Source organism: Entelurus aequoreus, linkage group LG02, assembly GCF_033978785.1.
Source record: "Entelurus aequoreus isolate RoL-2023_Sb linkage group LG02, RoL_Eaeq_v1.1, whole genome shotgun sequence".
NCBI classification, from domain to species: Eukaryota; Metazoa; Chordata; class Actinopteri; order Syngnathiformes; family Syngnathidae; genus Entelurus; species Entelurus aequoreus.
The window spans coordinates 92,827,624-92,842,623 of NC_084732.1; the positions used below are offsets into that span (position 1 = coordinate 92,827,624).

At 40.3% G+C, this 15,000-nt stretch overlaps 2 protein-coding genes across 4 annotated transcripts in view; one reads left to right on the forward strand and one right to left on the reverse strand.

Annotated features, from left to right (window-relative positions):
* Positions 1-2,782, forward strand: part of LOC133664961 (bifunctional purine biosynthesis protein ATIC-like) — a 36,462-nt gene extending 33,680 nt beyond the window's left edge. Inside the window, exon 15 of one of the 2 annotated variants that reach the window (XM_062070052.1) lies at positions 605-2,782. In XM_062070052.1, the coding sequence (XP_061926036.1) occupies positions 605-724 (120 nt within the window). In that variant the 3' untranslated portion in view covers positions 725-2,782. The remainder of the gene's footprint in view (positions 1-604) is intronic. The other variant, XM_062070059.1, reaches the window with a different exon arrangement.
* Positions 2,783-2,867: 85 nt separating this feature from the next.
* LOC133641433 (fibronectin-like) overlaps positions 2,868-15,000 on the reverse strand; it is a 70,977-nt gene continuing 58,844 nt past the window's right edge. For both annotated transcript variants that reach the window (XM_062035173.1, XM_062035167.1), the window contains 11 exons: positions 14,582-14,761; positions 14,432-14,521; positions 12,675-12,863; positions 10,192-10,281; positions 7,301-7,704; positions 6,790-6,928; positions 5,441-5,626; positions 5,034-5,159; positions 4,176-4,282; positions 3,989-4,084; positions 2,868-3,273 (listed from right to left, as the gene is read on the reverse strand). In XM_062035173.1, the coding sequence (XP_061891157.1) occupies positions 3,196-3,273; positions 3,989-4,084; positions 4,176-4,282; positions 5,034-5,159; positions 5,441-5,626; positions 6,790-6,928; positions 7,301-7,704; positions 10,192-10,281; positions 12,675-12,863; positions 14,432-14,521; positions 14,582-14,761 (1,685 nt within the window). In that variant the 3' untranslated portion in view covers positions 2,868-3,195. The remainder of the gene's footprint in view (positions 3,274-3,988; positions 4,085-4,175; positions 4,283-5,033; positions 5,160-5,440; positions 5,627-6,789; positions 6,929-7,300; positions 7,705-10,191; positions 10,282-12,674; positions 12,864-14,431; positions 14,522-14,581; positions 14,762-15,000) is intronic.

The following is a 15,000-nucleotide window of genomic DNA, read 5'->3' on the forward strand; positions in this document are numbered from 1 at the left end:
TGTTAAAATCAGACCCTGATAATTTCATTTAGCCCTTATGTGTTCAATAACATCATCATTGGCATACACTTCCAAAATGTTCTAACCATGTCATCTTACATTCTTGTGTCGTCTTACATTTTGTTGTCTTACATTTGTCTTAAATACCTGTCTTATATTAATTTCTTACATTTGTGTCGTCTTACATTCATTTCTTACATTTGTCGTCTTACATTCATGTCTTACATTTGTGTTGTCTTATATTCATGTCCAACATCAATGTGTCGTCTTACATTCATGTCTGACATTAATGTGTTGTCTTACATTGTCTAACATTAATGTGTCGTCTTACATTCATGTCTGACATTAATGTGTTGTCTTACATTGTCTAACATTAATGTGTCGTCTTACATTCATGTCTGACATTAATGTGTCGTCTCACATTGTCTAACATTAATGTGTCGTCTTACATTCATGTCTGACATTAATGTGTCGTCTCACATTGTCTAACATTAATGTGTCGTCTTACATTCATGTCTGACATTAATGTGTCGTCTTACATTGTCTAACATTAATGTGTCGTCTTACATTCATGTCTGACATTGATTGTGTGTGTCTCTCTCAGAGTGGTGTGCGTTACATCGCAGCTCCGTCAGGTTCTGCTGCAGACCAGCTGGTGATCAACGCCTGCAATGAGCAAGGCATCACTCTGGTGCACACCAACATGCGACTCTTCCATCACTAAGCACTTGAGCAGAGAAGTCAACATTTGTCTCCGATCACCAAGTCAACCTTTGTCTCTGATCACCAAGTCAACATTTAGTCAACATTTGTCTCTGATCACCAAGTCAACATTTGTCTCTGATCACCAAGTCAACATTTAGTCAACGTTTGTCTCTGATCACCAAGTCAACATTTAGTCAACATTTGTCTCTGATCACCAAGTCAACATTTTTCTCTGATCACCAAGTCAACATTTAGTCAACATTTGTCTCTGATCACCAAGTCAACATTTAGTCAACATTTGTCTCTGATCACCAAGTCAACGTTTGTCTCTGATCACCAAGTCAACATTAAGTCAACATTTGTCTCTGATCACCAAGTCAACATTAAGTCAACATTTGTCTCTGATCCCCAAGTCAACATTTAGTCAACATTTGTCTCTGATCACCAAGTCAACATTTGTCTCTGATCCCCAAGTCAACATTTAGTCAACATTTGTCTCTGATCACCAAGTCAACATTTGTCTCTGATCCCCAAGTCAACATTTGTCTCTGATCACCAAGTCAACATTTGTCTCTGATCCCCAAGTCAACATTTAGTCAACATTTGTCTCTGATCACCAAGTCAACATTTGTCTCTGATCCCCAAGTCAACATTTGTCTCTGATCCCCAAGTCAACATTTGTCTCTGATCCCCAAGTCAACATTTAGTCAACATTTGTCTCTGATCACCAAGTCAACATTTGTCTCTGATCCCCAAGTCAACATTTGTCTCTGATCACCAAGTCAACATTTAGTCAACATTTGTCTCTGATCACCAAGTCAACATTTGTCTCTGATCACCAAGTCAACATTAAGTCAACATTTGTCTCTGATCACCAAGTCAACATTAAGTCAACATTTGTCTCTGATCCCCAAGTCAACATTTAGTCAACATTTGTCTCTGATCACCAAGTCAACATTTGTCTCTGATCCCCAAGTCAACATTTAGTCAACATTTGTCTCTGATCACCAAGTCAACATTTGTCTCTGATCCCCAAGTCAACATTTGTCTCTGATCCCCAAGTCAACATTTGTCTCTGATCCCCAAGTCAACATTTAGTCAACATTTGTCTCTGATCACCAAGTCAACATTTGTCTCTGATCCCCAAGTCAACATTTGTCTCTGATCACCAAGTCAACATTTGTCTCTGATCCCCAAGTCAACATTTAGTCAACATTTGTCTCTGATCACCAAGTCAACATTTGTCTCTGATCACCAAGTCAACATTTGTCTCTGATCACCAAGTCAACATTTGTCTCTGATCACCAAGTCAACGTTCCAACCGTCACTTCTGTAACTGAACGTTGACCACAAGTGACTAATCTTCTATTGAGTGAAATAAACTACTGACGTCATTCAATGTTTCTTACCAAATATTTCATCATCACTAATCACATGTTTCATCATTCCTTCATATTGATACCAAGTAGTGGGTACTGGTATCAGACCAATATTAACATGTAGATGGATATTTGTGTGACAGAATCTTGCTTTTCCCATCGGTTTCCTCCCAATGTAAGCAACTTCTAGTCACTGCACACACACACACACACACACACACTATCTCTAGTCACTGCACACACACGCACACACTATCTCTAGTCACTGCACACACACACACACACTATCTCTAGTCACTGCACACACACACACACACTATCTCTAGTCACTGCACACACACACACACACTATCTCTAGTCACTGCACACACACACTATCTCTAGTCACTGCACACACACACACACACTATCTCTAGTCACTGCACACACACACTATCTCTAGTCACTGCACACACACACACACACTATCTCTAGTCACTGCACACACACACACACTATCTCTATTATCTCTCTCTCTCTTTGCTGCCCCGCCCCCCTCTGTTCTGATTACTTGCAGTATTACAGTTTAATAACACTTTTATTTTAATCACTTTCATAAGGAAATTATGATCAACTTTCTAGAAGCAAATTCACAATCAAACTATTATGACATTTCAAGTTTAAAGTATCAATATCGGCAATTCTCTACCTGTTTTGATGCTACTTGGTATCGAATCAACACCAAAACGCCCCAGTATCGACCAGCCCTACTAGAAAGGCGTCAATAAAAACGTGACATTTTTCTGGTGATCTTTCCAACTTTATTACAAGGATGGACTTTTGTGCAGTAGAAACAAGTTTGGCAGGAACAACAAAGTACAAAAACACAAACAATTCACACAGAAAAGAAAGGATAAATTATTCTTAAAGGGATAGTGTCACCTTTTTGCTTGCAGGAACACAAGAACTCTGACAAAAACTGCAATGGCTTCTTCTCTCTCCTGGAAGCTGGAGAAGGTGACGCGTGGAAGGATGATTGTGTTGTGGTGAGGGGTCTGGGTTGTGGTGAGGGGTCAGGGTTGTGGTGAGGCAGTGCAGTGGTGGAAGAAGCGAAGCGGGGGATGGGTGGACTTCACTCTCGAGAGTCCGGGACCACGTGGGTGTTTGCCAGCAGGTCAGGTCTCAGACACTCGATGGGACAATGGATGTTCTGCACAAACATTTCACAACAAACCTCAATCATTCATCACACTGTGCTGGGGCCCCGTGATCTGCTGGGGCCCCGCTTAGCGCGAAGAAGCGCATTCAAAAGTCAAAGACACGGCACTGTGTGAGAAATTTTCCTAGCCCCTTCCTGCTACGCCACTGATAATCTAATGACAAATGTATTAGATCTTCTTTTAGTAGTCATATTTAATTATATCATCTTTTAATATTCATATTGAATTTTAAAAAATAATATTCATATTTAATGTCATTTTTTTATATATATTTTAATATTTATGTTCAATACATCATCTTTTAATATTTATATTTTATATATATTTATATATATATTTTAGTATTTATATTTAAAAGGATAATATTAAAGGATTTAATATATATTAATATTATATATATATAATATTAAAATTATTTAATATATATATTTTAGTATTTATATTTAAAAGGATATCATTTTTTAATGTTCATATTTAATATATCATCTTTTAGTATTCATATTTAATATATAATTTAGTATTCATATTTAATACATCATCTTTTAGTATTCATGTTTAATATATCATCTTTTAATATTCATATTTTTGATATCATCTTGTAGTATTAATATTTAATATATTTTAGTATTCATATTCAATATGGTATAATCTGTTATTATTCATATTTACTATGATATCATGTTGTAGTATTCATATTAATATCACCTTGATGAGTGTGCTGCCTCCGTATCGGACAGGTGTCAGCAGGCCGGTGTCAGCAGCAGCAGAAGAAGGTCTCACACAATTCTCACATCTCCAGCCCTGACGTCAGCAAATATTCATCAATATTACACATGGAACGTGGATAATTAATCATCAATATGGAAGATGGCTAATAATCACTAATCAATACCTGCTGCCCTCCGTGGCAGGTGCAGGTACAAATGGCGCCCAGGTATTCTTTCTGCCACTGGTTGCCCACCTGGAAGGTTTTGCCCTCGTCGTAGCAAACTGACTCGTCTGCAGGGAGAAGGTGAAGGTGGTCAACATGCAGTGTGGCAGGTTCACCACCAGAGGGAGAAAATAAGTCAACATGCAGTGTGGCAGGTTCACCACCAGAGGGAGAAAATAAGTCAACATGCAGTGTGGCAAGTTCACCACCAGAGGGAGAAAATAAGTCAACATGCAGTGTGGCAAGTTCACCACCAGAGGGAGAAAATAAGTCAACATGCAGTGTGGCAGGTCCACCATTAGAGGGAGAAAATAAGTCAACATGCAGTGTGGCAGGTTCACCACCAGAGGGAGAAAATAAGTCAACATGCAGTGTGGCAGGTCCACCATTAGAGGGAGAAAATAAGTCAACATGCAGTGTGGCAGGTTCACCACCAGAGGGAGAAAATAAGTCAACATGCAGTGTGGCAGGTCCACCATTAGAGGGAGAAAATAAGTCAACATGCAGTGTGGCAGGTCCACCATTAGAGGGAGAAAATAAGTCAACATGCAGTGTGGCAGGTCCACCATTAGAGGGAGAAAATAAGTCAACATGCAGTGTGGCAGGTCCACCATTAGAGGGAGAAAATAAGTCAACATGCAGTGTGGCAGGTCCACCATTAGAGGGAGAAAATAAGTCAACATGCAGTGTGGCAGGTCCACCATTAGAGGGAGAAAATAAGTCAACATGCAGTGTGGCAAGTTCACCACCAGAGGGAGAAAATAAGTCAACATGCAGTGTGGCAGGTCCACCATTAGAGGGAGACAAATGTTGACTCACGAGGTTCACACTTGAACTCTCCTTTGCCGTTCCCCGAGCACGTGCAGCTCATCATGTGACCATTCTCCGCCTGCCGGTCCCACTTTTCTCCCACGCGGTAGTTCTGCCCGTTGTCATGGCACCACCCTATGGGAACACCCACAATATCTTTATTTTACTGACTGAACGTTGTCATGGCAACACCTTGTAGGAACACCCACAATATCTTTATTTTACTGACTGAACGTTGTCATGGCAACACCTTGTAGGAACACCCACAATATCTTTATTTTACTGACTGAACGTTGTCATGGCAACACCTTGTAGGAACACCCACAATATCTTTAATTGACTGCCTGAACGTTGTCATGGCAACACCCCCAGTAGTGAGTGTGCACACGGGGAAGAGAAGTGGTGAGGTTACATACTGGAGGAGTCACAGCGGAAGTGACCTCGGCCCAGACCCAAACATCTGCACCACAGCTTGAAGCCGGTCTCAGACATGCGCTCCCACTCGGCGCCCACATCATGGTAGGTGGCGGTGAAAGTATCATAGCAGGCGTCGTCTGTGGCAGGAAGTCCGTCTGGGACCGTGGAAGGAAGTCCGTCAGGAACTTCAGGAACAAGAAGACGAGAAGGAATAATATCACTTAGTCGATCCATCACCGATCAGTATCGGCCCATTTGTATAAAAACAAGGACATGAATAACTTGTAATATTGATCACAAACACAGATGATACTTGAACTCATGAGGAGCTCCACTCAGCTAATATTCATCACTTCTCATGCGGAAAATCAACTACACTTCTTAAGTATCATTATCAAGTAGTGTTATCACTGGAGGACGAAACTAAACAGGTTACACGCTAAGCTAGCAGAAAGTACAAAGTTAAATGTACATCAATTATATATAATAATATATTGTATATATTTATAATATAATACATATTACATATATGTGTATATAATATATATAATAATATATGTATATAAATATACACACATACATAGTATATGTTTATAGTATATATATTTATATATATAAGGATATACACTATATGTATATATATATGTATGTGTATATATATATGTATGTGTATATATATATGTATGTGTATATATATATGTATGTGTATATATATATGTATGTGTATATATAGCGAAAAATAAACATGCAAATATATATTTATAAATAAATACATGTGTGTATATATATACACGCGTGTGCAACACATGTATCATGTCGAGTATGAATGATATCTGACTTGTGTTCCCAGCAGAGATGGTATCAGATGGACTTAGTGCAACATGTATCAGACAGTATCGTGTCGAGTATGAATGATATCTGACTTGTGTTCCCAGCAGAGATGGTATCAGATGGACTTAGTGCAACATGTATCAGACAGTATCGTGTCGAGTAAGAATGATATCTGACTTGTGTTCCCAGCAGAGATGGTATCAGATGGACTTAGTGCAACATGTATCAGACAGTATCGTGTCGAGTAAGAATGATATCTGACTTGTGTTCCCAGCAGAGATGGTATCAGATGGACTTAGTGCAACATGTATCAGACAGTATCGTGTCGAGTAAGAATGATATCTGACTTGTGTTCCCAGCAGAGATGGTATCAGATGGACTTAGTGCAACATGTATCAGACAGTATCGTGTCGAGTAAGAATGATATCTGACTTGTGTTCCCAGCAGAGATGGTATCAGATGGACTTAGTGCAACATGTATCAGACAGTATCGTGTCGAGTAAGAATGATATCTGACTTGTGTTCCCAGCAGAGATGGTCTGTTCCAGGACTTTGTGTTTCAGCGACCCCTTCAGGGCCTCCACCAGGACCTGGTAGTCGGCGCCCTGGGTCAGTCCCACCAGCGTGGCGGTGGTGGTGGTCCCTGGTAGGCGCACCTGGTCACAGGTGACAGCCAGCAGGTAAGTAAGGTGTGGCAGGTGAGGAGGACGTGACAGGTGACAGCCAGCAGGTAAGTAAGGTGTGGCAGGTGAGGAGGACGTGACAGGTGACAGCCAGCAGGTAAGTAAGGTGTGGCAGGTGAGGAGGACGTGACAGGTGACAGCCAGCAGGTAAGTAAGGTGTGGCAGGTGAGGAGGACGTGACAGGTGACAGCCAGCAGGTAAGTAAGGTGTGGCAGGTGAGGAGGACGTGACAGGTGACAGCCAGCAGGTAAGTAAGGTGTGGCAGGTGAGGAGGACGTGACAGGTGACAGCCAGCAGGTAAGTAAGGTGTGGCAGGTGAGGAGTAGAGGTGAGGTGCGTGCTCACCTGGAACATCTGCTCGTCCAGGTGTGTGACGGGGTTGCAGGAGACCAGGTAGGCGTTGCTCTGACTGTAGGGCTGCCATGACAGTGTGGTTCTGGTCTGGGCCTCCAGGGGGAGACGTGACTCGTTAGGAAAGGTGAGGCCATGCGGCACGTTGAGTTTGACGTAAGGTTGGCGGCGGCCGTCAGCGTCGGGCAGAGGAAGGAAGACGAGCGGCCATTGACCCTGACCGCCATTGTTGTTGTTGTTGTACTCCTCCACGTGCTGGCTCTGACCGCCCACACCCTCCTGCCCGTTGGAGCCCACCAGATGGACCCGGTTGCCCAGGTCCAGTTCTGGCACGTCCAGCCTGTCAGTCACGTCTCCCGGGCGATGAGGGAGTGGCACCGGCAGCAAGGATCCTGGTTCTGGTGGAGGCAGACCATGATGAGGATTAGTGAGTCCTTCTGGAGACTTCTCTCAGTTTTAATTAGATGAATATCTAGCTGCCATTCATCTTGAAAAATGCCTATCTGTGATTATTCATGATTATGTCTATGTGCGATTAATCATGATTACTGTACATCTGTTTGTGATTAATCATGATTACTGTCATCAAGCTGCGCTTATTCATGATTAACATCTATCTGCCATTAATCTTGATTACTGTACATATGTCTGTGATTAATCATGATTACATCTATCTGTTATTGATCATGATTAATGTACATCTGTCTGTGATTAATCATGATTATGTCTATCTGTTATTGATCATGATTAATGTACATCTGTCTGTGATTAACCATGATTATGTCTATCTGTTATTAATCATGCATAATGCACATATATCTGTGATTAATCATGATTATGTCTCTGTTATTAATCATGATAAATGTACATATGTCTGTGATTATCCATGATTATGTCTGTTATTAATCATGATTAATGTACATCTGTCTGTGATTAATCATGATTATGTCTATCTGTTATTAATCATGATTAATGTACATATGTCTGTGATTAATCATGATTATGTCTGTTATTAATCATGATTAATGTACATCTGTCTGTGATTAATCATGATTATGTCTCTGTTATTAATCATGATAAATGTACATATGTCTCCGATTAATTATGATTATGTCTGTTATTAATCATGATTAATGTACATCTGTCTGTGATTAATCATGATTATGTCTATCTGTTATTAATCATGATTAATGTACATCTGTCTGTGATTAATCATGATTATGTCTATCTGTTATTAATCCTGATTAACGTACATCTGTCTGCGATTAATCATGATTATGTCTCTGTTATTAATCCTGATTAATGTACATCTGTCTGTGATTAATCATGATTACTGTCATCAATCTGCAACTAATCATGATTAACATCTATCTGCGATTAATATGATTACTGTATAACTGCGACTAATCATTAACTGCAAATAGACATTAATCATGATTAATGTCCATCTATCTGATTAATCATGATTACTGTCATTTAACCACAATTAATCAAGATTAATGTCTATCTGCGATTAATAATGATCAATGTCTATTTGTTATTAATCCTGATTAATGTCTATATAGCTGCAATTAATGATGATTAAAGTACATCTGTCTGTGATTAATCATGATTAACATCTATCTGCGATTAATCAGGATTACTGTATAACTGTGATTAATCATTAATTGCACATAGACAATCATGATTAATGTCTATCTATCTGCAATTAATTATGGTTGTCTTTCTATCTGCGATTAATTATGATTAATGTCTTTCTATCTGTGATTAATCATGATTACTGTCCATCTATCTGATTTATCATGATTACAGTCATCTAGCTGCAATTATTTAGGATTAATGTCTATCTGCGATTAATCATGATTATTGTCCATGTATCTGAGATTAATCATGATTAATGACTACCTGTAATTAATCATAACTAATGTCCGTCTCTGATTAATCATGGTTACTGTTCATCTATTATCATATGCAATGTCTATGTGTGATTAATAATAATCAATGTCTATCTGTTATTAATCCTGATTAATGTCCATCTGTCTGCAATGAATCATGATTGTCTCTGTGATTAATCATTATTAATGCACATCTGTCTGTGATTAATCAAGGTTACTCTCATCACGATGCGATTATTCATGATTAACATCTATCCACGATTAATCTTGATTGTCTATCTGCGATTAATTATGATTACTGTATAACTGTGATTAATATTAATTGCAGATAGACATTAATCACGATTAATGTCTATCTGTGATTATTTTTTGATTGTCTTTCTATCTGCGATTAATTATGATTAATGTCTTTCTATCTGTGATTAATCATGATTAATGTCCGTCTGTGATTAATCATGATTACTGTCATCTAGCCGCAATTAATCAAGATTAATATCTATCTGCGATTAATCATGGCTATTGTCCATGTATCTGTGATTAATCATGATTAATATCTGTGATTAATCATAATTAATGTCTATCTGCGACTAATCATGATTAATTACAACAACAAAATGTGATTAATCACAATTAAATATTTAAAAAACTCTCAAACACGCCCCTTAGTGACGGGGGTAAAAAGTTCAAGTAGCAATGATAGTCACACACACACACACACACACACACACACACAATAGGTGTGGTGAAATTATCCTCTGCATTTGACCCATCACCTTCACGCCCCGGGAGGTGAGGGGAGCAGTGAGCAGCAGCGGTGGCCACGCCCGGGAATAATTTTGGTGATTTAACCCCCAATTCCAAGCCTTGATGCCGAGTGCCAAGCAGGGAGGTAATGGCTCCCGTGTTTATAGTCTTTGGTATGACTCGGCCGGGGTTTGAACTCACAACCTACCCATCTCTGATGTGTAAACATGGATGATGAATACTCACGAGTCCTGATTCTGCCCACCAGAGGAGGACTTCTCTGCGTGTTCTGGATGGCCACAATCCTGATGATGTACTCAGTCGCAGGCTTCAGACCTGGCAGTCATGTGACACATACTTATTAACTAGACCTGACCACATGTGACACATACTTATTAACTAGACCTGCCCACATGTGACACATACTTATTAACTAGACCTGCCCACACGTGACACATACTTATTAACTAGACCTGACCACATGTGACACATACTTATTAACTAGACCTGCCCACATGTGACACATACTTATTAACTAGACCTGACCACATGTGACACATACTTATTAACTAGACCTGCCCACATGTGACACATACTTATTAACTAGACCTGACCACATGTGACACATACTTATTAACTAGACCTGGCAGTCATGTGACACATACTTATTAACTAGACCTGGCAGTCATGTGACACATACTTATTAACTAGACCTGCCCACATGTGACACATACTTATTAACTAGACCTGCCCACATGTGACACATACTTATTAACTAGACCTGCCCACATGTGACACATACTTATTAACTAGACCTGCCCACATGTGACACATACTTATTAACTAGACCTGCCCACATGTGACACATACTTATTAACTAGACCTGCCCACATGTGACACATACTTATTAACTAGACCTGACCACATGTGACACATACTTATTAACTAGACCTGCCCACATGTGACACATACTTATTAACTAGACCTGCCCACATGTGACACATACTTATTAACTAGACCTGCCCACACGTGACACATACTTATTAACTAGACCTGCCCACATGTGACACATACTTATTAACTAGACCTGCCCACATGTGACACATACTTATTAACTAGACCTGCCCACATGTGACACATACTTATTAACTAGACCTGACCACATGTGACACATACTTATTAACTAGACCTGGCAGTCATGTGACACATACTTATTAACTAGACCTGACCACATGTGACACATACTTATTAACTAGACCTGCCCACATGTGACACATACTTATTAACTAGACCTGCCCACATGTGACACATACTTATTAACTAGACCTGCCCACATGTGACACATACTTATTAACTAGACCTGCCCACATGTGACACATACTTATTAACTAGACCTGCCCACATGTGACACATACTTATTAACTAGACCTGACCACATGTGACACATACTTATTAACTAGACCTGCCCACATGTGACACATACTTATTAACTAGACCTGACCAATTGTGACACATACTTATTAACTAGACCTGCCCACATGTGACACATACTTATTAACTAGACCTGACCACATGTGACACATACTTATTAACTAGACCTGCCCACATGTGACACATACTTATTAACTAGACCTGCCCACATGTGACACATACTTATTAACTAGACCTGACCACATGTGACACATACTTATTAACTAGACCTGCCCACATGTGACACATACTTATTAACTAGACCTGCCCACATGTGACACATACTTATTAACTAGACCTGCCCACATGTGACACATACTTATTAACTAGACCTGCCCACACGTGACACATACTTATTAACTAGACCTGCCCACATGTGACACATACTTATTAACTAGACCTGCCCACATGTGACACATACTTATTAACTAGACCTGCCCACATGTGACACATACTTATTAACTAGACCTGCCCACATGTGACACATACTTATTAACTAGACCTGCCCACATGTGACACATACTTATTAACTAGACCTGCCCACATGTGACACATACTTATTAACTAGACCTGCCCACATGTGACACATACTTATTAACTAGACCTTCCCACATGTGACACATACTTATTAACTAGACCTGACCACATGTGACACATACTTATTAACTAGACCTGCCCACATGTGACACATACTTATTAACTAGACCTGCCCACATGTGACACATACTTATTAACTAGACCTGCCCACATGTGACACATACTTATTAACTAGACCTGGCAGTCATGTGACACATACTTATTAACTAGACCTGCCCACACGTGACACATACTTATTAACTAGACCTGCCCACACGTGACACATACTTATTAACTAGACCTGCCCACACGTGACACATACTTATTAACTAGACCTGCCCACATGTGACACATACTTATTAACTAGACCTGCCCACACGTGACACATACTTATTAACTAGACCTGCCCACATGTGACACATACTTATTAACTAGACCTGACCACATGTGACACATACTTATTAACTAGACCTGCCCACATGTGACACATACTTATTAACTAGACCTGCCCACATGTGACACATACTTATTAACTAGACCTGCCCACATGTGACACATACTTATTAACTAGACCTGCCCACACGTGACACATACTTATTAACTAGACCTGACCACATGTGACACATACTTATTAACTAGACCTGCCCACACGTGACACATACTAACTCGCTACACAAACATACCAGATATGGTGGCGTAGTTCTGGCCGGCGTGGGGGCGTGGCTTCAGCTCCCTGGGCGTGGCCCTGGGCTCTGAGTAGGTGACGTAGTAGCCCGTGATGGGCGTGGCAGGAGGTTGCCAGGTGAAGGAGATGTCGGTGGGAGTCAAAGATGTCACCTGGAAGTCGGTGGGAGCTTGGACGGCTGGTTTAGCTGCAGGGGAAACATTAGCTGACTGGTTGATGGTTGATGGTTCCATTCCCCTTTCAAAACCTCCTCTTCTGTAACCCCCAGGAGTCCCATGATAGAGAGTTGATAGTCAACAAGCTCAAACTATCAGCTCACTGTCCAGCACGACTCTTACAACAGGGGTGTCCAAACGTTTTCCACTGAGGGCCACACACTGAAAAATGAAATCATGCGGGGCCATTTTCATTTTCTTCCTTTTCAAAAACAATACAAAAACTATTTTTACCTTTAGTTGTCCCACCTAGTTTGGTCCTAAGGGAGGGTCTCACTCATAAAACATTATGGAAGGTACTTTTCTTTGTTTATGTCCCAAGAAGAGTAGCACTACAAGAACACACACACACACATACACACACACACACACACACACACACACACACACACACACACACACACACACACACACACACACACACACACACACACACACACACACACACACACACACACACACACACACACACACACACACACACACACACACACACACACACACACACACGTCTTGCCTACTTTGTGTGGACCCACGTTTGGTTAGTAGGTTGTGAGGGCCCCCCTTTCCACTATAGCTAGAATGATGAAAAAATATATATCTAGCCCTAGATGGGAGTAAAGAGTTGCAACTAGGGATGTCCGATAATGGCTTTTTGCCCATATCCGATATTCCGATATTGTCCAACTCTTTAATTACCGATACCGATATCAACCGATATATACAGTTGTGGAATTAACACATTATTATGCCTAATTTGGACAACCAGGTATGGTGAAGATAAGGTCCTTTTTTAGAAAATTAATAAAATAAGATAAATAAATTAAAAACATTTTCTTGAATAATAAAGAAAGTAAAACAATATAAAAACAGTTACATAGAAACTAGTAATGAATGAAAATGAGTAAAATTAACTGTTAAAGGTTAGTACTATTAGTGGAGCAGCAGCACGCACAATCATGTGTGCTTACGGACTGTATCCCTTGCAGACTGTATTGATATATATTGATATATAATGCTTACGGACTGTATCCCTTGCAGACTGTATTGATATATATTGATATATAATGCAGGAACCAGAATATTAACAACAGAAAGAAACAACTATTTTGTGTGAATGAGTGTGAATGGGGGAAGGAGTTTTTTTGGGGTTGGTGCACTAATTGTAAGTGTATCTTGTGTTTTTTATGTTGATTTAATACAAAAAACAAACAAACAAAACAAAAAAAAAAACAAAAAAAAAAAACATACCGATAATAAAAAAAACGATACCAATAATTTCCGATATTACATTTTAAAACATTTATCGGACATCCCTAGTTGCAGCCTCACTTCAGAATGCAAAACACACAAAGTAAAAAAAATATTTGACTTGTGTAGTTGTGAGGAGCAGGCAAATGTCCTCACAAGTCAAAAGATCCTCACAGAAAGGTGGTTTATCAAGTGTATGTCCACACAAGGACGGTGAGACAAGTGCACACACACACACACACACACACACACACGCACACACACACACACACACACACACGCAGGGTACCTGTTTGAACAGTAAGAGGCACAGGTGCGCTCCTGGTGTTGCCATTGAGCGTGTACAGGTGAACAGAGTAGGTGGTGCCTGGCTGCAGTCCTTTAAGAAGACAGGAGAGTTGTCAAGGGGATGACGATGCTCGTCGCCATGGAGACCTACCCGAGACCGTGTAGGTGTAAACGTCCGCCGGGATGGTCTTGACGATGGCGGGGCTTGAGCTGGAGGTGGGCGTGGCTTCAATCAGGAACCCCGTCAGCGTGTCTCCCTTGGAGCGCCAGTTGAGGGTGAAAGAGTCGCCCTTCACCTCGACGATGCGCACGCGGCGAGGCGGACTGATGTCTGAAAGAATAATGATGATGTCACTTGAAATAGTCCGACTATGATCTCCATTCCAGGTAAATAGTCAGCACCTGTCATTGTTGCATCGAAAATGTCTTGAGTTCTTGGCAGCTTTTTCAGTCATTCGCGGCAAAATTAGCGACGTGTTTATTTATTTTTCCAATAACATTGAATCAACTTGTGAGGTTATGAGTTTGTTATCAATATTTAACCTCAAAAAGCACAAGATACCAATAAAT